A 13,048-nucleotide genomic window follows, 5' to 3' on the forward strand; every position below is an offset into this window, starting at 1 on the left:
CATTAAACATATTAACATATTAAACACATAGGTCAGTAACCATAACTCTTGTCGCACTTGGGGTAAGCAGCATTGCAGTGTTCCAGCACCAAACTACGTCAAGTTTATACATGGGCATGTTTTCAGTATCTTTTGGCAATAGAAACGTTGAGTTTTTAAACTATCCCTTTATGTTGTAGGACCGTTTACCTCTTGCTGTGGTAGGTAGTAATACGATCATTGAAGTCAACGGCAAGAGAGTCAGAGGAAGGCAGTACCCATGGGGGGTTGCAGAAGGTAAGGCTTTCTCATGGCTTTTATTCCTTTAAAACAGATGTCTGTATTTGAAATGTTCGAGTTGAATGTGCTTTGGTCTGGAAATGCATTGAATATACCGTTTTGTTATTCTGATGGTCTTGGAACAAGGGAAAGGTTCATCAACTTGTAACTTTGCAAGCAGATTTTTGTTGAAGCCTCACTGAGGAATTGTAAAATTTGTAGTAAATTACTGCAGCTGATGTAAGTTAAGCCTCATCATCCACTTGCTACTATTCTTATTTTAATTTTCTTCATATAAAAATCACGTATTTCTTAAATTCGTCTTTCTAGAGCATTCACATTATAAACGTTAATTTGACCAGCTTGACTAGTGTAAATTCAACTTAAAGCTTCTTGAAGAATTTCTTTTTCCCCCAAAACATCCGAGTCTTAATTGCTGGGCTGTAGCAAAAGGAAGGTACCTGGTCATGAACTGAATACTTTCGATAGTTTCCCTTGTTTAATTTTTATTTTTTCTTTTTTTTTTTTTAGCTCCTTTTAAAACTTATTCTCTACTTTCTTTTTCCCCCAAAACATCTGAGTCTTAATTGCTGGGCTGTAGCAAAAGGAAGGTACCTGGTCATGAACTGAATACTTTCGATAGTTTCCCTTGTTTAATTTTTATTTTTTCTTTTTTTTTTTTAGTTCCTTTTAAAACTTATTCTCTACTCGAATATAACTGTATATTCCTCTGGCAACCATTGCTTGTGCTTTAACTCTTCCAACTCTTCCAACTCTAACCATTCTATGATTTTAATGCTCTTATTTCAAACAGCACATGAGACATAAAGCTTGCACCAGGCTGTATAGTGACACAATTGCTACTAAACCTTTTTTTTTAATCCATGATCATTGAACTTTTTTTCCTTATAGTGTGCATGTATTGAATAAAGAGAAGATTTCTTTTTCTCTTTTCACTCTTCTGCCTTCCAAGAGGACCAGACTATACATTTGATGCAGTGTAAAATAGACAAAAAAAAAAAAATCACCATCCAACAAGCAGTGTATGGACCAATACTTTAAAGAAAAATGCTGGAGCGCTTTGAAGTGCGTGTCTGGCAGGAAATGAGGTTTGGCAGAAAGTAAAAACCAGCTGTACCAGAGAGGATCGAGCTTTATTTTAAGGCTCTTGTGTTAGCTTTTGGAAACGTACAAGTTGGTGCTGCTTTTCTTTACTTTAAAACAGATTTCAAAAATGTTTCACGCTCATGTGATTGTACAGCTTTGGGAGGGGAAGAACTACAGCCAGGCTAAAAGGAACCTCTTTAAGTGGTTTTGAGTCTGTCAGCTACAGACAGAATACTCAGAGATGATGCTTTTTTGGGACTATGACCTCATGTGCTATCTGAGGGGAACTTAATAGTTTGTGTAAAACCATGGAATAAAATAATGCAGGAGTGCAGATGTCAGATGAACACATGAAGAGGCTACTTGCTTCATTTTTCTGGAGGATTCGCTAAACTTACTTGGGTTATTTTAATTCCTTTATCCTGTTCTTCTTCCTCCTTCCCATGAAAGACCAGGCTGGATGGGGCTTGGAGCAACCTGGTCTGGTGGGAGATGTCCCTGCCCAGGGCAGGGGGTGGGAAGTGCATGATCTTGAAGGTCCCTTCCAACTCTGACCATTCTGTGATTCTAAAATGGCAATCTCTATTCCATGGGCACGTTGGAACCTGCTTCGTGCCTTTCTTTTGTGTGCTCTGAGAGCTTTGTGTGTTGCCTTCTCTCTCTGCACCCCAGAGTGTTCTTGGATGTGCATTTTTCTCCAGCATCATTTCACTATCCGTCAGGGAAACGCCACTCACAGCCTCTCCTCCTCTACACCGATGGGATGACAGGCACGGCTGGAATAGGTGGCATCTCATGACAGCTGCCAACCCTTCCTTTTAGTCCTTAGGCAGGTGCATCAAATTATATATGACCTTCCTTTGCTTAGTTCATAAAGAGCTAAATCCAAATTGGCTATTTGGTCTGATCCAGGCTCTGCTGGTGGGACTTCCGAAGGATCAGAAAACTGGCCAAACTGTGTTTCTGTTATTCTGCTGTACTGCCTCGGAGTGCAGTCTCCCAGTATGGCTTAGGGGAGCACAGGGACCTTGCTGGTAGGATCCATGGGTACAGTTATATTGGTGATGCTCTCCTACTGGTATGACACATACTATTAGAGTAAGGAAAGCCTGGAAGTAATCTGGGTGGATCAGTGATGTGAATGATCGTAGGAGAGTGACCTCTGTGTAAGGTACATACATCTCAACAAAAATCTCTCTTTTTCTGCAGTTGAAAACGGTGAACACTGTGACTTCACAATTCTGAGGAACATGTTGATAAGGTAAGTGACTGAACAGGTGACATGAAGTTTTCCAGTGTGTCTGAAAGATTGGAAAGTCACGTGTTGGAGGAAAAAAAGATTTGAGCTAGTTAGTTCATATTAATCCCCATATTTTTAATTGTATCTTGCTCTTTGTGATACCTTGTTTAACCACCCACAAATTTAGCAAGCAAAGGTGGTGGTGATGATTTTTTAAATAGTTCCCTTTACTTTCTGCCTACTTCTTCTTAAAAACTGTGGTAAACCATAGGAACCCGAGTTGTCTGTTAGTGCTGATATATATATATAGTTGTAGGCATTTCTTAATTTTTTTTTTTAATTTTCAGTGCTGCAGTTGTCTAAAGCAAGACTAGCTGTGCTTTGTTGGGTTAGGTTCTGAGTCCTGTACTTAACAGCAGTTCAGTAAGTTACGTCTGCTGTAACGACTGTTGCTTTAGTTATTAAACTTTTCTCTAAGCTGACAGTGAAAAATGATTAAAAGGAGCTAATACTTTAGCTTTTTCAGACTTAAAAGATAGAAACTAGGAAGTTTTTGCTTACTTGTTTCTTGTCTGACATGCTTTGTTGCACCTACTACAGTAGTAATACACAGTTTCTCATATCTGCTCTCCAAATACTTGCAAGTTTATCCACAGAACTCAAATTTTTCCAAAGATTGCTCCTGTAAGTGAATGTTCGGAATATTGGCAAACTTGAGATAGATATATCAGTTTGCAGGGAACTGTGACTTTGCTGTCTTGAGATTTCTAATTAAAATGGAAGAATGACAGCATTGTGGGGAATGGGACATGAATGGAGGGGTATAATTTAATGAAGCCAATTTGCAAAATGAAGATGGGCTGATTTTTTTTTTTTCAGATAGCATTTTGTGTTTGTGCATTAAGCTGATAAATTCCACTTTATTGGCAGAACTCACATGCAGGACCTGAAGGATGTCACTAACAACGTACATTATGAGAACTACAGAAGCAGAAAACTGGCAGCTGTTACATACAACGGGGTTGACAACAACAAAAATAAAGGGCAACTAACAAAGTAAGTTCTTGCCAAGGTTGTAGTGCACTTGGATCTTTTCGCTCAGGGTTTGGTGGTTTGGGTTTCCTTTGCTTGGTTGGTTTCGCATACGTGTGGTGGGATTTTGGGGGGTTTTGGGGGGAAAGTGGTGGGTTTGTTTGTATTTTATCCTCCAGTCAGTTGCCTCTTCACTGTGTTCAGGTCTAAACACTGAATACTGCTGGTGTACTTAGGATTTGGGATTTTTTCTGTTTCACTGAGGTTTACACTAGTTTGTGTGAACGTGTTAAATAACTGGGGTTTAGGTAATTCCGTTCTGAAGAGAATCCTTACATTTACTATTCCTGTAAATAGTTTTTTTGCAAAGCTTTTGTGCGTTAGTGTTTCTATTTTGGTATATATACTATTTCTGGAATTACTGTCTCTTTGGGTGTGAATGCTTAATACTCAGTGTCAGGGATGATTTTGAGAAGAATGGGTTAATATTTGTTTAGAAACTCAGTCCGAATGCACTACTGTCATCTTTGAAATGCTACTCTGACTACTTCTAGGGTTCCTTATCACGACAGGAAAATTATTGCAACATTTTTTATCTTTTGAGAGAGGAGAGTTGCAATGCAGGGGGTTTGCATTCTGTTATTGCCAGTTTTTTTTAACCCTAGTATGTCATTTTAATCTCCTCTGACGGCAAGTTGTTTGCCAACCTCATGAAATTATTGGGAAATTTAAAAGCAGGCTCTACTGTATTTTTAATTTTATAATGCTATTTGAGAATAGCTGCGCTCTAAAATGGAAGTATTTTTCCTGCTTTCTGTGTGTCAACTCTATAAACAATAATTAGCAATTAGTGATGCTCTTTATTTTATTTGTACTGCATTTAAATAAATTTCTGAAGCGAAATGTAGGGTAGTAGAGGTCAGCTAATGATGTGCCAAATTATAGTTGTTCTTCCTGAAAAGGATCCCTGAAATTAGGTGGAAATATATGTCTGCTGTTCCCAGCGAAAGCTATTTTTCACTAAAGGAGTCTTTATTCTGCACTGCCTTAATGCTTTGAAAGTGCCTGTGAAGGATTGATTTAAGTGGATCTAATTTAGTTGCATCTATTGTGAGCCTACATCAGGCTTCCCTCCTCAGCGTCGACAAAAAATATAATAGTATATGTCAGTTGTATCAACTCTTCAAAAGTGTACTTAAATTCAGGTAAAGTTTATAGTGGGGTAAAGTCTTTAAAAAAAAAGAAAAATAGTCTTCAGATATGTGTGTCCGTAACAGAGTGGTTACTTCTCACTGTCATGTTTCCTGCTGTCGCTTTATCTCTGAGTCGCATCTCAAGGGTTCTGAATGTCAATAGTAAGTACGCTAGAAATGTTTCTCAAGCTACAGTTGTCCCCATAGCACTACAGGGTTCTTGGTAGAGAAGGGGGAGGGTTTTAAGAAAGAGAAAATTACTAAATGAGGCAGTCAGGGTGGAAAAATTCGGGTGGGGGGCGTGTAAGGTAGTTTGCGCATTTGAGGCCGTTAGACAAGAGTGGGGCGGGCAAGTAAGATATGTAGAGGGGGTGAGGAGACACACCTGATGGCTTTCCTTGAGGAGCTGTTTCTGTCTCCAGTAGAACCTCAGTGTCTCTGTCTCAGGGACTTATCAAATGACTGACACAACCGGCTACTCAGAGAATTGTGGACATCAGAGTTGTTATGATTTTATATTTTTTTTGGTGGTGTTTAATACTGTTTTTTATCCCTTTCCAAATCTTACTGTTTTCCTTAAATTCAGAAGAACCTTAATTTCAGTGATAACACTTTCACCAATTTTTATTTTGTGCCTGCCTAGATTTGTGTCAGGCTGCACCTCCAGAAATAATCTGTTACCTGGTTCCAGTAAGGGTTGGTTATTCTGCATTCTTCTTCAAACGAATAACCCAATGATTTAGTTTTTATTCCCATATTACAAATGTAACAAGATGTGGTTTTATATAAATTCATCTATCAGACAGTTTCAAAACTGTTTTCATGTTGTTCATTCCCCCTCGACCTCTCAGTCAGTTGTTGGTAGCATTGCTGAGATTTCCTGGAGAAGAGAAGGCTGAGGGGGCATCTGATCAACACCTATAAATACTTCAAGGGTGGGTGTCAGGAGGATGGGGCCAGTCTTTTTTCAGTGGTGCCCAGGGACAGGACAAGAGGAAACGGGCACAAACTTGAACGTAAGAAGTTCCACCTAAACATGAGGAGGAACTTCTTCACTGTGAGGGTGGCAGAGCCCTGGAAGAGGCTGCCCAGGGAGGCGGTGGAGTCTCCTTCTCTGGAGACATTCAAACCCACCTGGACACGTTCCTGTGGGACCTGCTCTGGGTGGATCTGCTCTGGCAGGGGGTTGGACTAGATGATCTCCAGAGGTCCCTTCCAACCCCATAGCATTCTGTGATTCCATGATTGCTTTTTAGCTAGAAGTTATGCTAAGAGTTTCTGGAATTACTCTGCTTTCCGAGGCATGAGATGGCAGGAGACAAAAAGTAAGGATGTCACTGTGCTGTCCTCTTGAATATGCCTTTTGGAAGAGTTTTCTCCATAAGAGATCTGTCGCTCAGAACACTGCAGTACTGCACCTTGGAAGTGAATAAATACAAAATACAACTGGTGCTCCTATCGGGTTTTCATTTTAGCAAGAGAAGAAATAAATTATCGCAGTTTGCTTGATTCAGCCGTCTGAAAGATGGCAAAGTCTATCGCAAACTTGTAAGAAGTATTTGGAACCTTTCCTTAGAGATTGTTCCTCCAAGCATAGGGCGAGTTAGTAAGTAAATACATCATAGAATCACAGAATGGTTACAGTTGGAAAGTTAGTAAGTAAATACATCATAGAATCGTAGAATGGTTACAGTTGGAAGGGACCTTCAAGGTCATCCAGTTCCAACCCCCTGCCCTGGGCAGGGACACCTCCCACCAGACCAGGTTGCTCCAAGCCCCATCCAGCCTGGCCTTGAACCCCTCCAGGGATGGGGCAGCCACAGCTTCTCTGGGCAACCTGGGCCAGGCTCTCACCACCCTCACAGCAAAGAATTTCTTTCTGGTATCTCATCTAAATCTCCCCTCTTTCAGTTTAAAACCATTACCCCTTCTCCTGTCACTCCACTCCCTGACAAAGAGTCCCTCCCCATCTCTCCTGTAGCCCCTTCAGGTACTGGAAGGCTGCTATGAGATTCTCCCCAGAGCCTTCTCTTCTCCAGGCTTAACAACCCCAGCTCTCTCAGCCTGTCCTCACAGCAGAGGTGCTCCAGCCCTCTGAGCATTTTTGTGGCCTCCTCTGGACTCGTTCCAACAGGTCCATGTCCTTCCTGTGCTGAGGACACCAGAGCTGGAGACAGTGCTCCAGGTGGGGTCTCACCAGAGCAGAGCAGAGGGACAGAATCACCTCCCTGGACCTGCTGGCCACACTTCTCTTGATGCAGCCCAGGATGCAGTTGGCTTTCTGGGCTGCCAGTGCACATGGCCAGATCATGTTGAGCTTCTCACCCACAAGCACTCCCAAGTCCTTCTCCTCAGGGCTGCTTTTCAGATATTCTCCACCCAACCTGTATTTGTGCCTGGGATTGCCATGTCCCAGGTGCAGGACCCTGCACTTGGCCTGGTTGAACTTCATGAAGTTTGCACAGGCCCACCTCTCCAGCCCGTGCAGGTCCCTCTGGATGGCATCCCTTCCCTCCAGTGTGTTGATCACACCACACAGCTTGGTGTCATTGGCAAACTTGAATAAAATTCTTGAATGCATACGCTGGCTGTGAAGCAGCTGATGCTGTTCTTGTCTTGTTACCTTATCCAATATGTCATTGCAGCATTTTTCTAAGCTTTAATGTGCTTTTTTTGGCTTCAATGTGTTTTCATAGTTTTGAATCTTGCATACTTGAAGCAGCATAGAAGGAATTTTCCTAATAACCATGTGTCTTCCTGGAAATTAATTAAAAGAGGGAAGAACAGATATTAACAGTTTATCTGTGCGTTCCCTTAGGAATTTTCTGCTTGCCTGCACGCCTTCTGAAAGAAGTGTCTGTGTCTCCAGCAGGCAGCTGTCGGAGACTGGCTTGACCTTTTGTACCTCTAAAACATCTGTATTTTTGTGATTTTAGCAGATCTTTGTTTTTTCGTGCAGCCGTTAACATATTTTTGTGAACCGAGATACAAATGTTAACGAACAGAAGTACGTGCTCCAAGTTTGAATAATGCTGTGCAGATGAATTGAAGGAGTTTCTTCTGCCCAGTTGATAATTTCCTCTCTGATGTGTCTGCTCGGATTTGGTGAAACTCTCATTCAGTGTTCTGCAAGTCATTTATTGACCTGAGAGCAATCCAAAGCATGTCTTTTCCGTGATTATGTAGCTTTTTTTATATTTTGGACTTAGTGTCTGATTTCTTCCCATTTTCAACATCATCCCATCCATTAAAAAAAAAAAGAAAAGAAATGTGGAGGGTACCCTTTACATATATGGATAACTTGTCTCTTCGAACTATGTGGTAATTGTAATTTCACGTGTACTACGTGATGTGTGAATATTGATATTTGCTCTGAAAATTAAAAAACGTTAGGTTGAGAACTCTTTCCGGTTTGCTCTATGAAGGTGCTAACTTGAGTGAGTTTAAAACCTTATTTTATTGAAGGTCGTGTTGTAGCCTGTAAAGGTGAGCCTTATCCACCTACTGATCCCTTCAATAACCAATAACACAATCCTCAAGGCGTAGGTCCTTCTAACTGCTGCCCTCAGCCTGCTTCTAACTCCTTCCGCTCTTGGTGCTCTTGGTGAATTCTGTGCAATGCTTCTGATGTTATGAAGCCCACCTTCTAACGTGGTGAGGCTTAATATCAGAATCTTGATTTCAGACTCTGTTTTTTTCCCCCCGCTTCTTCTGTAGTTTCAGTGAAGTGCTAACACAAGGTTAAGCATCACGCTCTGGGGAGGTGGCAACCAAACCTTCTTCAGAGCTGAGCTCAGCCACCGGTGAGACCTCTGCTGGCCATTGAACTGGAGCTCTGTTTGGAGCACACCACCACTCCTGGGTTTTTCATACAGCAGTCCTTTACTAGGTGACAATTTTTAAAGGAACAGAGAAGCCTCCATATGGCATCGCTTTTGGAAAACTTGTTTAGAGCAGGTGGTTTGTTGACGTCCCTCAGATCCTCCCCGTGGCTTTGAAAGCGTGCGTATTCCAGGGAAACCATGCCCAAAAACACCTGCACACCAAACCTGCACTAATACTGACAAGGTGGAGTGATTTACTGATGGAATGGGAAAGAATTATAACCAGCTTTAACTAACAGTCTTTACTTTCACTGTGAAAAATTTGCTTTTGGGGGAGCACATCATCAGCTTTAGGAATCTATTCGTAATGAATTTACTTTTTTTTAATCATTGCTTTTTTGGTTTTGTGGTTTTATTTAAGCATGCTAAGCTAAGCCTCTGTATTTTTTGTTTTTTAGATTTGACACAGTTGAAGGCATGTAAGTGGTCATTTAAATTTTTCCAAAAAACTTAAAGACAAAAATTTTATAAACACAAAAAGGGTTTCACTGTTTAATGTTTCAAATTTAAAACAATTTCCTGTTATCCCACTCTTGGCATTGTTTTTTTTATTTCCTAGCAGCTTTTTTTTTTGTTGTTGTTCTAAAGCTATGCTAATGTAAACTTTAGGAATTCATAAATACTTTCAGTGACAAATCTCTCTGTAAAAAGAAACTTTTTGGCTGAGTCTCAGGACAAATTTGGTCAAATTTCAACAATGAGTAGAAGCGCATAAGTTAAGAGGTTCCCTCATTTTCTATTTGTAGCTTCATCGTCTTTAGATAGATGCTTATAAAGAATTAGTGGAATTTTCACCCTTATCTGTAAATTTACAATTTGAATTGGAGAATTAGTTACTTTAACTGGTCTTTTCTGACCATGATTTTACCTTATTACTGGCTCGCAGAGGTTCCACTTTGCCCGCATCTGGAATAATTTTTAATTTTTGGGCTGTGTTAACATATATCTTATAAAATCAGTTAAATGTCTTTCTTCAGTGGTTTGGGGTTTTTTTCCTTCAGCTCTTCTTTTGTTCCAGTCCCTTGTATAGTTTTTATCCTGAAATAGAGGATAATGTGCTTTCTCCTCACATCACATACCTAAGCCATAACGAAACCAGTTGTGACCGATGTTGTAAAACTCTCAGCTGTAAATGCTCACTTGGTAGTTTATCAAATTTTCTGGGCAGACTGGTTTTTACCACTTTTATTCGAATACAGAGGGCAGGACATCCCCGTTACATTATTAGGTTGTCCATAGAAGGACAGTTCTGCTCCTTTTTCAGTTCTGAGGAAACTGCAGCAGTGGTTCCTCAGTATATTCACATCTACCTACTAAGTAACTTGTTGAAGAGCAGATATATTTGAGAACTTTACACTTCTGAAAGGTAACAATAAGAAAATAGCCTTGTTTTGACAGATGTTTAGCTTCCACAAGTACTGCTACTCACCTCTTCTTTCATTTTCTTCTTATTTTTGTGTATTATTTTATTTCACCTGTGTTTAACCCTTATTTTTTTCCTTGGCTAGCAGTTGGCCTTTTGAAGGGCTACAGCAAACGTTGGACTGAGGATCCCTTTCAGTTCCGTGTATTATACAGAATGCTATGGGGTTGGAAGGGACCTCTGGAGATCATCTCCTCCAACCTCCTGCCAAAGCAGGTCCACCCAGAGCAGGTCCCACAGGAACATGTCCAGGCAGGGTTTGAATGTCTCCAGAGAAGGAGACTCCACCACCTCCCTGGGCAGCCTCTTCCAGGGCTCTCAGGGAAGAAGTTCCTCCTCATGTTTAGATGGAACTTCTCACATTCAAATTTGTGCCCATTCTTTCTTGTCCTGTCACTGGGCACCACATACAGCATTTTATTCACCAATCCAAGCTTTGCAACTAGTAGTTCAGATTCAATTTAACTTTTTTTTTTCAATGGAAATGCATTTTCTTCCTCCTCACAACCCCCAACAATTATCATCTTTAAAATACTGGGATTTAAGGAAAAAGTTCCTATGGCCTTGAGTTCATATGACATTGATTCCTTTCACTGTGTTGTTAACTGGTGAAAATGGGCAAGCAGGAAGGATGAAATGAGCCATTAATGGTCAAACCAGATGTTTGAGATACGGTCTCCAGTCTTTTAAAAATGGCAAATTCTGAATCAAAATAGGCACTGCTGCTTATGTTTCAATCATCACTCATAGTTAGTACATTCTTTGCTCGTTTCAGAATGGGATTTTTTTTATTGGGGGTTGGGATTTTTGTTTTGGGATTTTTCTTTTCTTTTCTTTTCTTTTTTTAAGAATTGAAAGCAAGAAGACTATTTTTGGTAGAGCTTAGACTTGCCACCTCTATTTTAGAATTTGCTGGTCTGAGTGATTTGCACACATTGCAGTAGATATCCTACCTAGTTGAGTTGAACAACTCCAAATATATTCAATTCTTTTCCATTTTTACCAGCACAACAGTTAAAATGTTGTCATTTTAAGCTGTATGTACTCCAAATGGAAACAAGAGGCCAGTGTTTTGTTTTGATCGATCTTTGTTAAACAGCAGAAAAGTCTTACAAGGCTGTGTGTAGCGATCACCACTGGATCCAAACCATCCTGGTTTATTGAGCATTTAATGTGCTTAATGAAACTTGCTATTTCAAACCCGTATCTCTTGGATAGCAGCTTTAGGAAAAAAGAAAAGTAGAATCCAGGAAAGAAGTTACCATCTAGTGTATAGAAAAATTAAAAATTGTGTGCATTATTTTTATACATTATATTTATTAGTAATATTCTAAAGGTACATCTTCCAACTAACACTTTGATAAAATACCGATATTCAGTTGCCTGAACCTTTTTTTTGCAAAGTCACTGTCTTTTCAGAAGTGTTACCACGGCATTCAACATAGTTATAATCTTAACTTACTCCTGGGCTTGAGTTGAACAGTGAAGATTTAGAGAGGAAATGGGACTTTTGTCTGCAACACTCTTAAAAAAATTTTATTTCGTCCATTAATTTTTTTATCTATTTGAATGGGAAAGAAAAAGACAACTGGAGATCACTCAGAAGATGCTGATTTTTTGGTGTAACTTTGATTTCTTCTCTTCCCATGACCAGGTTCTACTAAAGATAGAAAGTGCAGAGTTTCCGTTAACATTAATGTAATGTAAATGAATTGTGGGGGAGAAAAAGATATTGTATCAATGTCTTTTTGGGGGAAGAAAAGCTTACCTGAGCAGTTAATGCAATAATGCATATTGAATTTAAGCTAGCAGTTATTTATCTTAACGCTTCAGTGTTTTCATCTTGTTTTTTACAGATGCCCTAATGTAACAGATAAGAAAAAATGAAAAAAAATTCTTATTAGCTAACTGCTTTTTCTGGATTTATGACAGGAGCCCGTTGGCACAGATGGAGGAAGAAAGGAGGGAGCATGTAGCCAAAATGAAAAAAATGGAAATGGAAATGGAACAGGTGTTTGAGATGAAAGTCAAAGAAAAAGTTCAGAAACTGAAGGACTCCGAAGCCGAGGTAATCAAAATGTCTCAAAGCCCAACACACTTAAACTGAAGAAATGTAGAGAGGGCTCTTTTTGCCAAGACTTTGCACCATAACCTCTGCCTAGGAGTTGATTCCACGGTTAGATGCTGTGTTTGAAGACAACTCGGTTATTCTTTCTCAGCTTCTTGTCTTTGCTGAATTCGTATAAGCCCAAACTTAAAATGGGATTTTAATGTTCACATGCATTCTCTTCTTATTTTCACAGTCTCACTATGTGGAAATACTCCTTAACTTTCTTACTCACCCTTTTTTTTTTTTTTCCCCCTCTGTCTCTTTTTGAGTATTTTGTGCCTGTTGCCTCCTGTGTGCTTTAGTAATGATAATTTGCATATTAGAGAAGCATTTCAGGGCCTTGATACGATGTTTGTAAGAAATCATCTAAATGAGAATTACTAAACTAAGAAAGAGGCAGAAGTTTGTTGTTGTCAGTGTTTTGGTGTCATTTGAACATACATAAATGGATATTTAACTCCAATTTCTGTCATCTCCAGGTGAACTCCTCACAGTGAAACTGCTTTTTATGGGCTTCAAGCTGATCTTTTTAATCTTTTAAAGTGATCTTTTTCAGAGACTATTATAAAATTATGTTTAAGTAGGAAATTAATTTTAAGGTTTGTGGAGGTGGCTTCTCAGAAGAAGCCAAACGGAGACGTCAAAGTTCCTAAAGCAAGTTTGGCTCCCAATTTGAGGGAAAGTGAGGAAACTTGGAGGGGTGGTTGAAACGCTTGGCAGCCTCGGCGTTGTAAGGAGCCAAGGCAGACTGAATCAGAGGGAAAAATGTGGCAGTCTAGAGCTTTTATTATATTTTTTTTT

The 13,048-nt window shown here is 39.7% G+C and overlaps 1 protein-coding gene across 2 annotated transcripts in view; it reads left to right on the plus strand.

The window, feature by feature from the left end:
- SEPT7 (septin 7) overlaps positions 1-13,048 on the plus strand; it is a 95,882-nt gene that overhangs the window by 59,729 nt on the left and 23,105 nt on the right. Inside the window, exons 7-10 of one of the 2 annotated variants that reach the window (XM_014949484.1) lie at positions 180-276; positions 2,575-2,626; positions 3,536-3,661; positions 9,113-9,133. In XM_014949484.1, coding sequence (XP_014804970.1) covers positions 180-276; positions 2,575-2,626; positions 3,536-3,661; positions 9,113-9,133 — 296 coding nt within the window. The remainder of the gene's footprint in view (positions 1-179; positions 277-2,574; positions 2,627-3,535; positions 3,662-9,112; positions 9,134-13,048) is intronic. The other variant, XM_014949486.1, reaches the window with a different exon arrangement.

Source organism: Calidris pugnax, unplaced genomic scaffold (genome assembly GCF_001431845.1).
Source record: "Calidris pugnax isolate Ruff unplaced genomic scaffold, ASM143184v1 scaffold124, whole genome shotgun sequence".
Classification (NCBI taxonomy): Eukaryota; Metazoa; Chordata; class Aves; order Charadriiformes; family Scolopacidae; genus Calidris; species Calidris pugnax.